We start from the raw sequence: 13,730 nt of genomic DNA, 5'->3' as shown, positions 1-13,730 counted from the left end.
AATAGACTGATGAGTTTTAGAAGAAAGTACTTTGATTCTGGCCATTTTGAGCCTGTAATTGTACCCACAAATGCTGATGCTCCAGATACTCAACAAGTCTAAAGAAGGCCAATTTTATTGCTTCTATAATCAGCCACGTCAGCTGTGCCATTTTTTTTCTCCTTTTTTTATGCTGTGCCTTTTTTCTCTACACATAGTGTTGTGTGTTCCTTCCAAATAACTCAACTTTAGTTTCATCTGTCCACAGAACGTTTTGCCAGTAGCGCTGTGGAACATCCAGGTGCACTTTTGCCACCTTCAGACGTGCAGCAATGTTTTTTTTCTTCTGTGGTGTTCTCCCATGAACACCATTCTTGTTTAGTGTTTTACATATCGTAGACTTGTCAACAGAGATGTTAGCATGTTCCAGAGATTTCTGTAAGTCTTTAGCTGACACTCTAGGATTCTTCTTAACCTCCTTGAGCATTCTGCGCTGTGCGCTTGCAGTCGTCTTTGCAGGACGGCCACTCCTAGGCAGAGTAGCAACAGTGCTGAACTTTCTCCATTTATAGACAACAATTTGTCTTATCGTGGACTGATGAACATCAAGGCTTTTAGAGATACTTTTGTACCCCTTTCCAGCTTTATGCAAGTCAACAATTCTTAATCTTAGGTCTCCTGAGATGTTTGTTTGAGGCATGGTTAACATCAAGCAATGCTTCTTGTAAATAGCTAACTCAAATTTTGTGAGTGTTTTTGATAGGGCAGCTCTAACCAACAGCAGTCTCGTCTCATTGATTGGACTCTTGACTCCAATTAGCTTTTGGACAAGTCATTAGCCTAGGGGTTCACATATTTTTCCTAACCTGCACTGTGAATGTTGAAACGATGTAATCATTATAGACAAAAAAAATACAATAATTGTTGTGTTATTAGTTTTAGCAAACTGTGTCTATTGTTGTGACTTAGATGAAGATCATATAACATTTTATGACCAATTTATGCAGAAATCCGTGTAAGGGTTTACATACTTTTTCTTGCCACTGTATGTGTGTGTGTGTATATATATATATATAGTAGGGCTTTAGCTGAGATTGTTCTTTACAGAGTCAAGTGCTGTATATTTGTCCAGGCCTCAATTGTTCCTTTACTAGCATCATTCATTCGCACTGTCGATAATTATGTTCTAACTTCTAATAGTAACTGTATCTCCTGGTTAAATGTGAGAGAGGGAGGTAGTTGCCACCTTAGAGCCAACCTTGTTTTCATAACCATGCTGCCTTCCAACAGTAATCTTCTCCGATTGATTAAGAGATTCAAGGGGCTATCACCATTTAAGTAACATAATGGTTGAGTATTGAGTATTTAGAATGATGATATTTGAATAATTGTGAAACTTTGTCCAAAAGCATTTAACTGAAGGGTCCTCCCATATAGGGCTGTGGCGTGATTGGGCCCTTCTCACAGGCATCTCAGCTAGAAGTAGGCTACAAGTGAAGACAGACACATCAGGGATGCAACTGCGCGCATCCTTCTTATCCAATTCCGAGGCGCATATTGAACTCATCCTTTGCAACCACGTACCTATGTGAGAGTGGATTCTTGGCCCTCACTAGCATGAAAAACTAAATACAGGCACAGACTGTGTGTGGGAAATGATTTAAGACTGAGACTCTCTCCAATACAACCCAACATTGCAGAGTAATGTGCATCCTTTCAAGCACACCCTTCTCATTAACCTGTGGTGAGTTATTCACAATTTTCGATGAACAAATAAGGTTTTATATGTAAGATGGCTAAATAAAGAGCAAAATGATTGATTATCTGTGCCCTGGTCCTATAAGAGCTCTTTGTCACTTCCCAGGAGCCGGGTTGTGACAAAAACTCACACCCATTCTTATGTTTAATAAATGTATCGTATAGTGTGTGTGTGGCAGGCTTTCAATGATGGCAAAAAACAACATTTGAGAGTGTGCTGACCCTGGTGCTAGAGGGGGTATGCAGCTGGAGGTTTAATGTTTGAAGGGGTACGGGGACTATAAAAAGTTTGGGAACCACTGACATACAGTATGTAAAGGATGAGTTGTTAATAGTTTCCTTGTTTTTTGAGATATCATTACCAAATTCAGAGTGGTCCATCTTAGGCACGTCCATGATAGCAGTGACAAGTTTAAAGTTGATGTGGATTTACAGTGGTTTAAATGACCAATCCCTTAGCTTATCTCAAACTAAGTTAAAGCATGTACCATGGGCCTGCATTCCACAAGTGGTGTCCTTTGGTCCTATGGTTCATAAGGAGAAAAATTTAAAGGTTTTCAAAAATGTCCAAGATGGAGGAAAAGTCCTAACAGACCTCATGGGTCCTTGAGGCAAATTGTTCAGCACGAGGAAAGACATCTACGCGCAAATGCTCAAATCTCTAGGTCAAACGGGGCGGCTGGGTATGAGGGCCAATCAGTGCCATTCTTTTTGATCGAAGTTGCATATGGCTTCTATTTTCTGTCTGCAAAATTAGAAAATAAGTTACCAATCCATGCTTGAGTTATTTTACCATGTCAAGGGAAAAATCGCTGTGAACTCCTGATTAAAGGTATTGTGTTTACATCCTACTTTTCACTGATTAGTTTTTGTAATGGCAAAAGCTGCCACTTAAGAACATTCTTAAGTCCTTGGAAGTCCTCTCCACCACTCATATACGCGTCGCTTTGCTTTGCCATCAGCTTTGCGTCAATGTGATGTTTGAGAGCAGAGGGAGAGAGCGTCTTTAATCTACTTCCCCTACTGTACTTTACCATATTCATTGATTATGCATAAGTACAAAAGCTTTGGTCCAGTTTTTCACAGATACTCTAAATTGTTGCTAATGGTTGTACTAAATTATCCTCTAATTTCACAACTTGCTTTTTTTGTACATTGTGAACCTAGCTGGTCAATGTAGCTAACTAGCTAGTAGTAGCTTCTTGACTTCATCAAATCGAATTAAAAGATTTTGTCACATCCTTCGTATACAACAGGTGTAGACTAACAGTGAAGTGCTTACTTACTTCCCAACAATGCAGAAAAAAAGAAAATAAATTGTAGAAAATTTTAAACGAGGAATAAATAGAAAAAATTATAACACAAGGAATAATTACACAATGAGTAACGAAAACTTGGCTATATACACAGGGTACCAGTACCGAGTCAATGTGCAGGGCTATGAGGTAATTGAGGTAGATATGTACATATAGGCAGGGATAAAGTGACTAGGCTACGGGATAGATAATAAACAGTAACAGCAGCGTATGTGTTCAAAAGAGTTAGTGCAAAAAGGGTCAATGCAGATATTCCGGGTTGGTTAAATATTTGACTAACTATTTAGCAGTCTTATAACTTGGGGGTAGAAGCTGTTCGGGGTGCTGTTGGTTCCCAGACATTTACATTACATTTTACATTTAAGTCATTTAGCAGACGCTCTTATCCAGAGCGACTTACAAATTGGTGCATTCACCTTATGATATCCAGTGGAACAACCACTTTACAATAGTGCATCTAACTCTTTTAAGGGGGGGGGGGGTAGAAGGATTACTTTATCCTATCCTAGGTATTCCTTAAAGAGGTGGGGTTTCAGGTGTCTCCGGAAGGTGGTGATTGACTCCGCTGACCTGGCGTCGTGAGGGAGTTTGTTCCACCATTGGGGTGCCAGAGCAGCGAACAGTTTTGACTGGGCTGAGCGGGAACTGTACTTCCTCAGAGGTAGGGAGGCGAGCAGGCCAGAGGTGGATGAACGCAGTGCCCTTGTTTGGGTGTAGGGCCTGATCAGAGCCTGAAGGTACGGAGGTGCCGTTCCCCTCACAGCTCCGTAGGCAAGCACCATGGTCTTGTAGCGGATGCGAGCTTCAACTGGAAGCCAGTGGAGAGAGCGGAGGAGCGGGGTGACGTGAGAGAACTTGGGAAAGTTGAACACCAGACGGGCTGCGGCGTTCTGGATGAGTTGTAGGGGTTTAATGGCACAGGCAGGGAGCCCAGCCAACAGCGAGTTGCAGTAATCCAGACGGGAGATGACAAATGCCTGGATTAGGACCTGCGCCGCTTCCTGCGTGAGGCAGGGTCGTACTCTGCGAATGTTGTAGAGCATGAACCTACAGGAACGGGTCACCGCCTTGATGTTAGTTGAGAACGACAGGGTGTTGTCCAGGATCACGCCAAGGTTCTTAGCACTCTGGGAGGAGGACACAATGGAGTTGTCAACCGTGATGGCGAGATCATGGAACGGGCAGTCCTTCCCCGGGAGGAAGAGCAGCTCCGTCTTGCCGAGGTTCAGCTTGAGGTGGTGATCCGTCATCCACACTGATATGTCTGCCAGACATGCAGAGATGCGATTCACCACCTGGTTATCAGAGGGGGGAAAGGAGAAGATTAATTGTGTGTCGTCTGCATAGCAATGATAGGAGAGACCATGTGAGGATATGACAGAGCCAAGTGACTTGGTGTATAGCGAGAATAGGAGAGGGCCTAGAACAGAGCCCTGGGGGACACCAGTGGTGAGAGCACGTGGTGCGGAGACAGATTCTCGCCACGCCACCTGGTAGGAGCGACCTGTCAGGTAGGACGCAATCCAAGCGTGGGCCGCGCCGGAGATGCCCAGCTCGGAGAGGGTGGAGAGGAGGATCTGATGGTTCACAGTATCAAAGGCAGCCGATAGGTCTAGAAGGATGAGAGCAGAGGAGAGAGAGTTAGCTTTAGCAGTGCGGAGCGCCTCCGTGACACAGAGAAGAGCAGTCTCAGTTGAATGACTAGTCTTGAAACCTGACTGATTTGGATCAAGAAGGTCATTCTGAGAGAGATAGCAGGAGAGCTGGCCAAGGACGGCACGTTCAAGAGTTTTGGAGAGAAAAGAAAGAAGGGATACTGGTCTGTAGTTGTTGACATCGGAGGGATCGAGTGTAGGTTTTTTCAGAAGGGGTGCAACTCTCGCTCTCTTGAAGACGGAAGGGACGTAGCCAGCGGTCAAGGATGAGTTGATGAGCAAGGTGAGGTAAGGGAGAAGGTCTCCGGAAATGGTCTGGAGAAGAGAGGAGGGGATAGGGTCAAGCGGGCAGGTTGTTGGGCGGCCGGCCGTCACAAGACGCGAGATTTCATCTGGAGAGAGAGGGGAGAAAGAGGTCAAAGCACAGGGTAGGGCAGTGTGAGCAGAACCAGCGGTGTCGTTTGACTTAGCAAACGAGGATCGGATGTCGTCGACCTTCTTTTCAAAATGGTTGACGAAGTCATCAGCAGAGAGGGAGGAGGGGGGAGGAGGGGGAGGAGGATTCAGGAGGGAGGAGAAGGTGGCAAAGAGCTTCCTAGGGTTAGAGGCAGATGCTTGGAATTTAGAGTGGTAGAAATTGGCTTTAGCAGCAGAGACAGAAGAGGAGAATGTAGAGAGGAGGGAGTGAAAGGATGCCAGGTCCGCAGGGAGGCGAGTTTTCCTCCATTTCCGCTCGGCTGCCCGGAGCCCTGTTCTGTGAGCTCGCAATGAGTCGTCGAGCCACGGAGCAGGAGGGGAGGACCGAGCCGGCCTGGAGGATAGGGGACATAGAGAGTCAAAGGATGCAGAAAGGGAGGAGAGGAGGGTTGAGGAGGCAGAATCAGGAGATAGGTTGGAGAAGGTTTGAGCAGAGGGAAGAGATGATAGGATGGAAGAGGAGAGAGTAGCGGGGGAGAGAGAGCGAAGGTTGGGACGGCGCGATACCATCCGAGTAGGGGCAGTGTGGGAAGTGTTGGATGAGAGCGAGAGGGAAAAGGATACAAGGTAGTGGTCGGAGACTTGGAGGGGAGTTGCAATGAGATTAGTGGAAGAACAGCATCTAGTAAAGATGAGGTCAAGCGTATTGCCTGCCTTGTGAGTAGGGGGGGAAGGTGAGAGGGTGAGGTCAAAAGAGGAGAGGAGTGGAAAGAAGGAGGCAGAGAGGAATGAGTCAAAGGTAGACGTGGGGAGGTTAAAGTCACCCAGAACTGTGAGAGGTGAGCCATCCTCAGGAAAGGAACTTATCAGGGCGTCAAGCTCATTGATGAACTCTCCAAGGGAACCTGGAGGGCGATAAATGATAAGGATGTTAAGCTTGAAAGGGCTGGTAACTGTGACAGCATGGAATTCAAAGGAGGCGATAGACAGATGGGTCAGGGGAGAAAGAGAGAATGTCCACTTGGGAGAGATGAGGATCCCAGTGCCACCACCCCGCTGACCAGAAGCTCTCGGGGTGTGCGAGAACACGTGGGCAGACGAGGAGAGAGCAGTAGGAGTAGCAGTGTTATCAGTGGTAATCCATGTTTCCGTCAGTGCCAAGAAGTCGAGGGACTGGAGGGAAGCATAGGCTGAGATGAACTCTGCCTTGTTGGCCGCAGATCGGCAGTTCCAGAGGCTGCCTGAGACCTGGAACTCCACGTGGGTCGTGCGCGCTGGGACCACCAGGTTAGAGTAGCAGCGGCCACGCGGTGTGAAGCGTTTGTATGGTCTGTGCAGAGAGGAGAGAACAGGGATAGACAGACACATAGTTGACAGGCTACAGAAGAGGCTACGCTAATGCAAAGGAGATTGGAATGACAAGTGGACTACACGTCTCGAATGTTCAGAAAGTTAAGCTTACGTTGCAAAAAATCTTATTGACTAAAATGATATAGTACTGCTGGCTGGTGAAATAGGCTAGCTAGCAGTGGCTGCGTTGTTGACTTTGTTTGAAAGTGTAGCTGGCTAGGTAACCTCTAACTGGCTAGGTAACCTCGACAATTACTCTAGACTACACAATTATCTTGGATACAAAGACGGCTATGTAGCCAGCTAAGATCAAACAAATCAAACTGTTGTACTGTAATGAAATGAAATGTAATACTACCTGTAATACTACCTGTGGAGCAAAGCGGAATGCAACTACTCGCTCCAAACCAAACCGGAAGTGCGTATCGTAGAGGGAGAGGCAATAGAAGTGTTGTTTCTTGTATTATTGTCTTTTGTGTCTTTAGAGGACTGCTTCACCTTAATGTCCCCTTTCCCTTTTCTTCTGTCCTTATTTTGTCCCACTTTGTCCCTTCTTCTCTTCTGCCAACTAGACACTCCTTGTTAGCTAGCTAGCTTCTTTCAGGAATGTCCCTAGCAACTGCCTAGCAACAGGTAAACAACTTAGCTAGCTAAGAAAACGGTATAATTTTATGAAAAATTGTTACTTTTTCAAAAGCCTTTCTTCTTTGTTTGCTGCTTGTTTGGTCTCCTATTCAGTTTGCAGTTTTCTTTTGATTTTTTTTCGATGTACTTTACTCTAAAAAAAAACATTTAAATTTCAATATTTGTAGGAGCTCATCTTTTCAGCTGCTGCTGCTTAATTTAGACCTGGTGCATCGGTACTGCTTGCCTTGCAGTAGCAGACTGTCCACACAGTAGTGCTGAATTTCAGCCTCAGCTGAGCTCCAATACTCAAAGATTTTCCTTTGTACTTCCTAATTTTTGCCATTTGTTTGCAATGCGTCTTTGATGAAAATAACCTATGCCTATATTCCAATACATTCGATTTATCAGTTGGTTTATTATGGTTTGCTTTTGTCAGTCAGCTGTTTAGAGCACTCTTTGCTTTGTTTTTCAGGTGTTCTCCGTGTCATCCATTGCCAAAAGTAGTAGACCATTAATTTAGCTTTATTAGTTTCGATCAATATTTGTTTTCTTTCTTGGATCAGCTGATGATGGTTGACAATATCACTAGACAACTAGCCTACAGCTAGACACCAATTAACATTCAATAAGTAGGCTATACATTAATGACAGTAGGCCTATAAGGTGTTAGAAGAGGTTAACGTTCGATTAAAAGCATTCGATTTTGCAATGGCATAGGCCTACATTACTTGGGATTTGTGTACCCATGAGAACTGTTTTCACGGTGAAACATAATGAAGTGTTACGTCAGCATAGTTACACTTACAGTGCCTGTTCCGAGATCTCCAAGATCCATGATTCATTGCATTCTTGGGCACAGGGACTATGGCGGTCTGCTTGAAACATATAGAGTACATTTGACATTTTCTGTATTTTGTTACGTTATATACAGCCTTATTCTAAAATTGGTAAAAAAAATTCAATCTACAAGTAATATCCCATAATGACAAAGCAAAAATTACGTTTTTGCAAATGTAATAAAAATAAAAACAGATAAAAACAGACATGATTTGGAAAGAAACACACCTGTCTATAAAAGGTCCCACAGTTGTCAGAGCAAAAACCAAGCCATGAGATCGAAGGACTTGTCCGAGACAGGATTGTGTCAATGCACAGATCTGGGGAAGGGTACCAAAAAATGTCTGCAGCTTTGAAGATCCCCAAGAACACAGTGGCCTCCATCATTCTTAAATGTAAGAAGTTAGCAACCACCAAAACTCTTCCAAGAGCTAGCCGCCCGGCCAAACTGAGCAATTGGGGAGAAAAGCCTTGATCAGGGAGGTGACCAAGAACCCGATGGTCACTCTGACAGAGCTCCAGAGTTCCTCTGTGGGGATGGGAGAACCTTCCAGAGGACAACCATCTCTGCAGCACTCCACCAATCAGGTATATATGGTAGAGTGGCCAGAAGGAAGCCACTCCTCAGTAAAAGGCACATGACAGCCCGCTTGGAGTTTGCCAAAAGGCACCTAGAGGACTCAGACCATGAGAAACGAGATTCTCTGGTCTGATGAAACCAAGATTGAACTCCTTGGCCTGAATGCCAAGCGTCACGTCTGGAGGCAACCTGGCACCATCCCCACGGTGAGGCATGGTGGCAGCATCATGCTGTGGGGATGTTTTTCAGAGGCAGGTAATGGGAGACTAGTCAGGATCGAGGGAATGATGAACGGAGCAAAGTACAGAGAGATCCTTGATGAAAACTTGCTCCAGAGCGCTCAGGACTTCAGACTGGGGCGAAGGCTCACCTTCCAACAGGGCAACGATCCTAAGCACACAGCTAAGACAACGCAGGAGTGGCTTCGGGACCAGTCTCTGAATGTCCTTGAGTTGCCCAGCCAGGGCCTGGACTTAAACCCAATCGTTCTGAATACTTATGTAAATGTGATATTTCATTATTTTATTTTTTTGTAATACATTTGCAAAATGTACTAAAAACCTGCTTTTTCTTTGTCATTATGGGGTATTGTGTGTAGATTGATGAGGGGAAAAAAACGATTTAATCAATTTTAAAACAAGGCTGTGAAGTAACAAAATGTGGAAAAAGTCAAGGGGTCTGAATTATTTCCGAATGCATTGTAGTAGGTATTACAGACTGGGTCAGGGAGAGATTGAAAATGTCAGTTAATACACTTGCCAGTGCATGCTCTGAGAAGGCATCCTGGTAATCCATCTGGCCCCGTGGGCTTGTGAATGTTAACCTGTTTAAAGGTATTACTCACATCGGCTACAGAGAGAGTGATCACACAGTCGTCTGGAACAGCTGGTGCTCTGATGCGCATAGTTCAGTGTTGCTTGCCTAAAAGCGTGCATAGCTCGTGGGTGGGTTTCCCTTTGTAATCTGTGATAGTTTGCAAGCCCTGCCACATCCGACGAGCATCAGAGCCGGTGTAGCGTCCAGATTACGGATTCGATCTTGGTCCTGTATTGACGCTTTGCCTGTTTGATGGTTCGTCGGAGGGCTAGGCGGGATTTCTTATAAGCGTCTGGATTAGTGTCCCGCTCCTTGAAAGCGGCAGCTCTAGCCATTAGCTCATGCGGATGTTGCCTGTAATCCATGGCTTCTGGTTGGGATATGTATGTACGGTCACTGTGGGGACAACGTCGGCGATGCACTTACTAACGAAGCAGGAGACTGATGTGGTAAACTCCTCAATGCCATCGGATGAATCCCAGAACATATTCCAGTCTTTGCTACCAAAACAGTCCTGTATTGAGCGCGTCCCTGGAACTTTCTGTTTGAGTTTTTGCTAGCAGGAATCAGCAGGATAGAGTTATGGTCAGATTTGCCAAATAGAGGATGAGGGAACGCTTTTTATGCGTCTCTGTGTGTGGAGTAACGGTGATGTAGACTTTTTCCCCCCTCTGGTGGCACATGTGAGATGCTGGTAGAAATGAGGTAAAACAGGTTTCAGTTTTCCTGCATTAAAGTCAATGCTAGGAGCACCGCCTATGGGTGAGCATTTTCTTTTTTGCTTATGACCCTATGCATCTCGTTGAGAGTGGACTTAGTGCCAGCATCAGTTTGGGGTGGTAAATAGACAGTTACAAAAAATATAGATGAAAACTCTCTTGGTAAATAGTGCGGTCTACAGTTTATCATGACGTATTCTAGCTCAGGCGAGCAGAACTTCGAGACTTCCTTAATTTTAGAGATTGTGCACCAGCTGTTAACAAAGAGACACACACACTCTCTTCTGAGCTTTCCCGACGCAGCCATTCTGTCCTGTATAGATTTGTATCTACCATGTCCTTGTTCAGCCTCGACTCGGAGAAACATAGGATATTACAGTTCTTCAGATCACGTTGATAGAATAGTCTCGAAGGGAGCTCATCCAGTTTATTCTCCAGCACATTCAATAGATTGGAGGGTAGAGGCTATTTAATCACTCTCCGACGTAGTCTGGTCAGTTATCCTGCACACCGGCCTCTATAGCGCCGTCTCATCCTCCTCCGAGTGTCGGGGATTTAGGCCTGGTCCGACTCGTTGAAGTAGAAATCCTTGTCCAAATCAAGGTTAGTGATAGTTATTCTGATGTCCAGAAGCTCTTTTTGGTCATAGGAAACAATGGCGGAAACATTATTTTCAAGAAAGTTAAGATGAGCCCCCAAGAAATACACAAAATAGCAAAATTGGTCAGGAACCCGTAAAACTTCCGCCATTTCCTCTGGCACCATACTATTATAAATCTTAGTAAAATAGCCAGTGGTGAATAGTCAAGGCCATATGCAACCAAAATAAACTTTATTTCAATTCACAAGATAGAATGAATGCGCGCGTGTTAGCCATCGAGAATTGAACCTCAGCTTGGACACTGGCCATTGGACGTGACGCTACACAAGCTCAACACGGGCAGTGAAGCAGCTTTCACTGATTTCAAAGGAAGCATTTCCTCAATGGCTGACAGCAATTGCGGACGTCCGATGGCTATAGTGTAGCAGGGCCGTTAGGGGCATATTCTCATTTCACTGCGCACCACATCATCTGGTTCTGCACTACAAGTGTGTGCGTATCTCCAAAGTCACCCCAGTCCGCGCCATTGAGCCATCAGTATCTTCACAGGTGATGTTTATTTCAATGTGATACCTTAATATTCCACAAATTATAACAGTATAAAAACATCTGAAATAATGTAAGCACTATTGTGGAACATTGAACTTGTGATAGGCCTTGTGAAACTAATTAATAAAGTATCAAACTCATAAGAAGCCTGAAAGTTGGAGAAAATAAATATGCTTTAAAACAGTGTAATTTCGGAACTATGCCACATAGGTGTTTATACAGGCAGCCCAAATCTGTGTAAACACAGCCTTGGGAGCAATTCTTCACGTTAGGATGCTTTGTGAATACGGCCTTAGACTTGTGGGCTCACCACAGTGCATTACTATCAGTCCTCGAAGGACTTGGGACCTCCAGAGCTTGGGACTATAAGGTTTGATCTGCAAAAATATGAGTCTGAGATAATTGGCCTCAATGTTACGAACCCTAATGGGTTTGAATGGTGTCAGCAATTTATATCTAGTATTCTTTTGAATTTAAAATGAATTGGGCTATTAAGAGTGCTATATAGGTAGATAACAAGGCTTATATAGGTAGATAACAAGGCTATGTCAATAACAAGGCTATGTCAATAATTTTGACAAAAATGCAGATAGAACCTTATATTCCCAAATTCTGTAGTTTTCCATTTACCCAGCATCACCAAATATACAGTGCACTGTCAAACAAGATACATTTTTTCAAATAAAATGTTTAATCAAAGTTATACATCTTTATAATAAATATTTTCTGTGCTGTTGTGCCCTCTCAAAGCATCTCAACAATAATTGTTTTTTATGAAAGAATCCGCAAAATAAACAATACAGTTGAGGAAAATTCTTATTCAAATTAAAAATGTCCAACAAATCTGGATTCACAACATAATAAAATTAATACAAAATAACAATGTAAAAATAGCAGGAGTATGATGAACTGTGTACAAGGGCCATGTGAGTGCATAGATGCCAAAGTCACACAAAATGTCAACTATTGATGTGAGGTGAGCGTCAGAGGACACAAAGTCTAGCTGTTGGGTGGAGAAAAGCAAAAGAAGCTGATATTATTTCCTTCCCCTCCTTTGTTGGTGTGGCAATGACTTGTGTATCTGCCATCTTCTAAAATTCATTTCCTTAACATTTTCTTAAAAATAAAAATCATTAAATATACAAACAGTAACATTTCTTAGGCCAAAAATGTTTCTTGAACTTTGTGGTGTACATTCAGGAACATTCATATTGAAAGTGAAAAAAACAAAAAAAACAATAACAAAAAAAAAATCATATTAATTGGCTATAATTATGAACAATATAAATTGCCATTACAATTGATCATATGTTACAAAGTATTTTGTTTCTAGCAGTCCAATCTCCCTGCCAAAGTGGTGTGTTCTCATAATTTCTCCTTTGACGGGATCCAGATGTAGGGTCCTGAATGCTCTTCTACCACCATTTTGCAGTGGTTATAAATTTCCTCTAAGGTGTCCCCTTGAACAAGGGCTGCAAAACAAGGGGAGACATTCAGTACAGACAGATATAGCCATTTAGCAATTATTTTTAAAGAATAAAATTGCTCAATGTCAACTGAGAAGAACATTGTTTTTAGTAATGTACATACTGTTCGTGAGAACAATACATTGCACCCATATAACATATTGTGGTGAAATTTACAACCACAGGTTAGGTTGAAAGAGTCAATGCAAAAGATTAAAACATTCTGCTAACACTTCTAAGAAAAATCATCAAATGTACTAGTGCCTTAGTTCCAATTGTTCCTTGTCATACAGCAAATAAGGGTGTTATTTGTCACCATAAAAGTTGAATAAAGGGCATTATCCAGGCAGGGTTGTAATGCTCGTGCACATGCACAGAATTACATTATGGATCTGCTTTATCATTTGATAAACACCAATAATTTGTGGCGTACAGTATGCAATGTTCCCACTAATTGTAGGATTCTCGATGTGCACCAAAATGGTGTGAAATCTATAGAAGGTTGAGAAATAAGGCCTCATAACTGTATACACCAACACAGGTGGCACTGAAATCGACAAGACTACAATTTTTCACAACTCTTTTGTCTAAAAAGAGCAACATTGTGCATCTTTAACTCATGGATACTGTACCTGTGAAAAACTCGGCAAACTCCTGCTCCAGCTTCATGGCCCGGTCAAATGTCTTCCTGGCCTGCTCTTCAGTTAGCCTCTTATTCATCTCCCTGGGGACAGATGTTTGTTGTGAGGCCTCAGACTTCATGGGGAGGTTTCCCAGACACAGATTAAGCCTAGTCCTGGACTATAAAGCAAGCTCAATGGAGAATCTCCATTGAAAGTGGCTTTTAGTCCAGGAACAGGTTTAGGGCTGGATTTAATCCGTAGCGCTGAAGAGCTGCGCTACAGGGCGATATCAATTTAAAGGCAATGTTCGCGCATTAGCAGAGACTGCATCCATTCTAATCGCTGTATATGTCGGCTAAATCGGAAATGACCTTTATATTTAAATCGCTGATCTTCAGCACTTAATCTGTGTCTGGGAAACCGGACCCATAAATTCT

General features: G+C 43.4%; 1 protein-coding gene across 29 annotated transcripts in view; it reads right to left on the bottom strand.

Annotated features, from left to right (window-relative positions):
- Window positions 1-11,193: 11,193 nt before the first annotated feature.
- LOC139584449 (disks large homolog 2-like) overlaps window positions 11,194-13,730 on the bottom strand; it is a 349,254-nt gene continuing 346,717 nt past the window's right edge. For all 29 annotated transcript variants that reach the window (XM_071416318.1, XM_071416336.1, XM_071416372.1 and 26 more), the window contains 2 exons: window positions 13,303-13,394; window positions 11,194-12,676 (listed from right to left, as the gene is read on the bottom strand). In XM_071416318.1, the coding sequence (XP_071272419.1) occupies window positions 12,570-12,676; window positions 13,303-13,394 (199 nt within the window). In that variant the 3' untranslated portion in view covers window positions 11,194-12,569. The remainder of the gene's footprint in view (window positions 12,677-13,302; window positions 13,395-13,730) is intronic.

Source organism: Salvelinus alpinus, chromosome 1 (assembly GCF_045679555.1).
Source record: "Salvelinus alpinus chromosome 1, SLU_Salpinus.1, whole genome shotgun sequence".
Classification (NCBI taxonomy): domain Eukaryota; kingdom Metazoa; phylum Chordata; class Actinopteri; order Salmoniformes; family Salmonidae; genus Salvelinus; species Salvelinus alpinus.
This window is presented reverse-complemented; position numbering and strand designations above follow the sequence as displayed.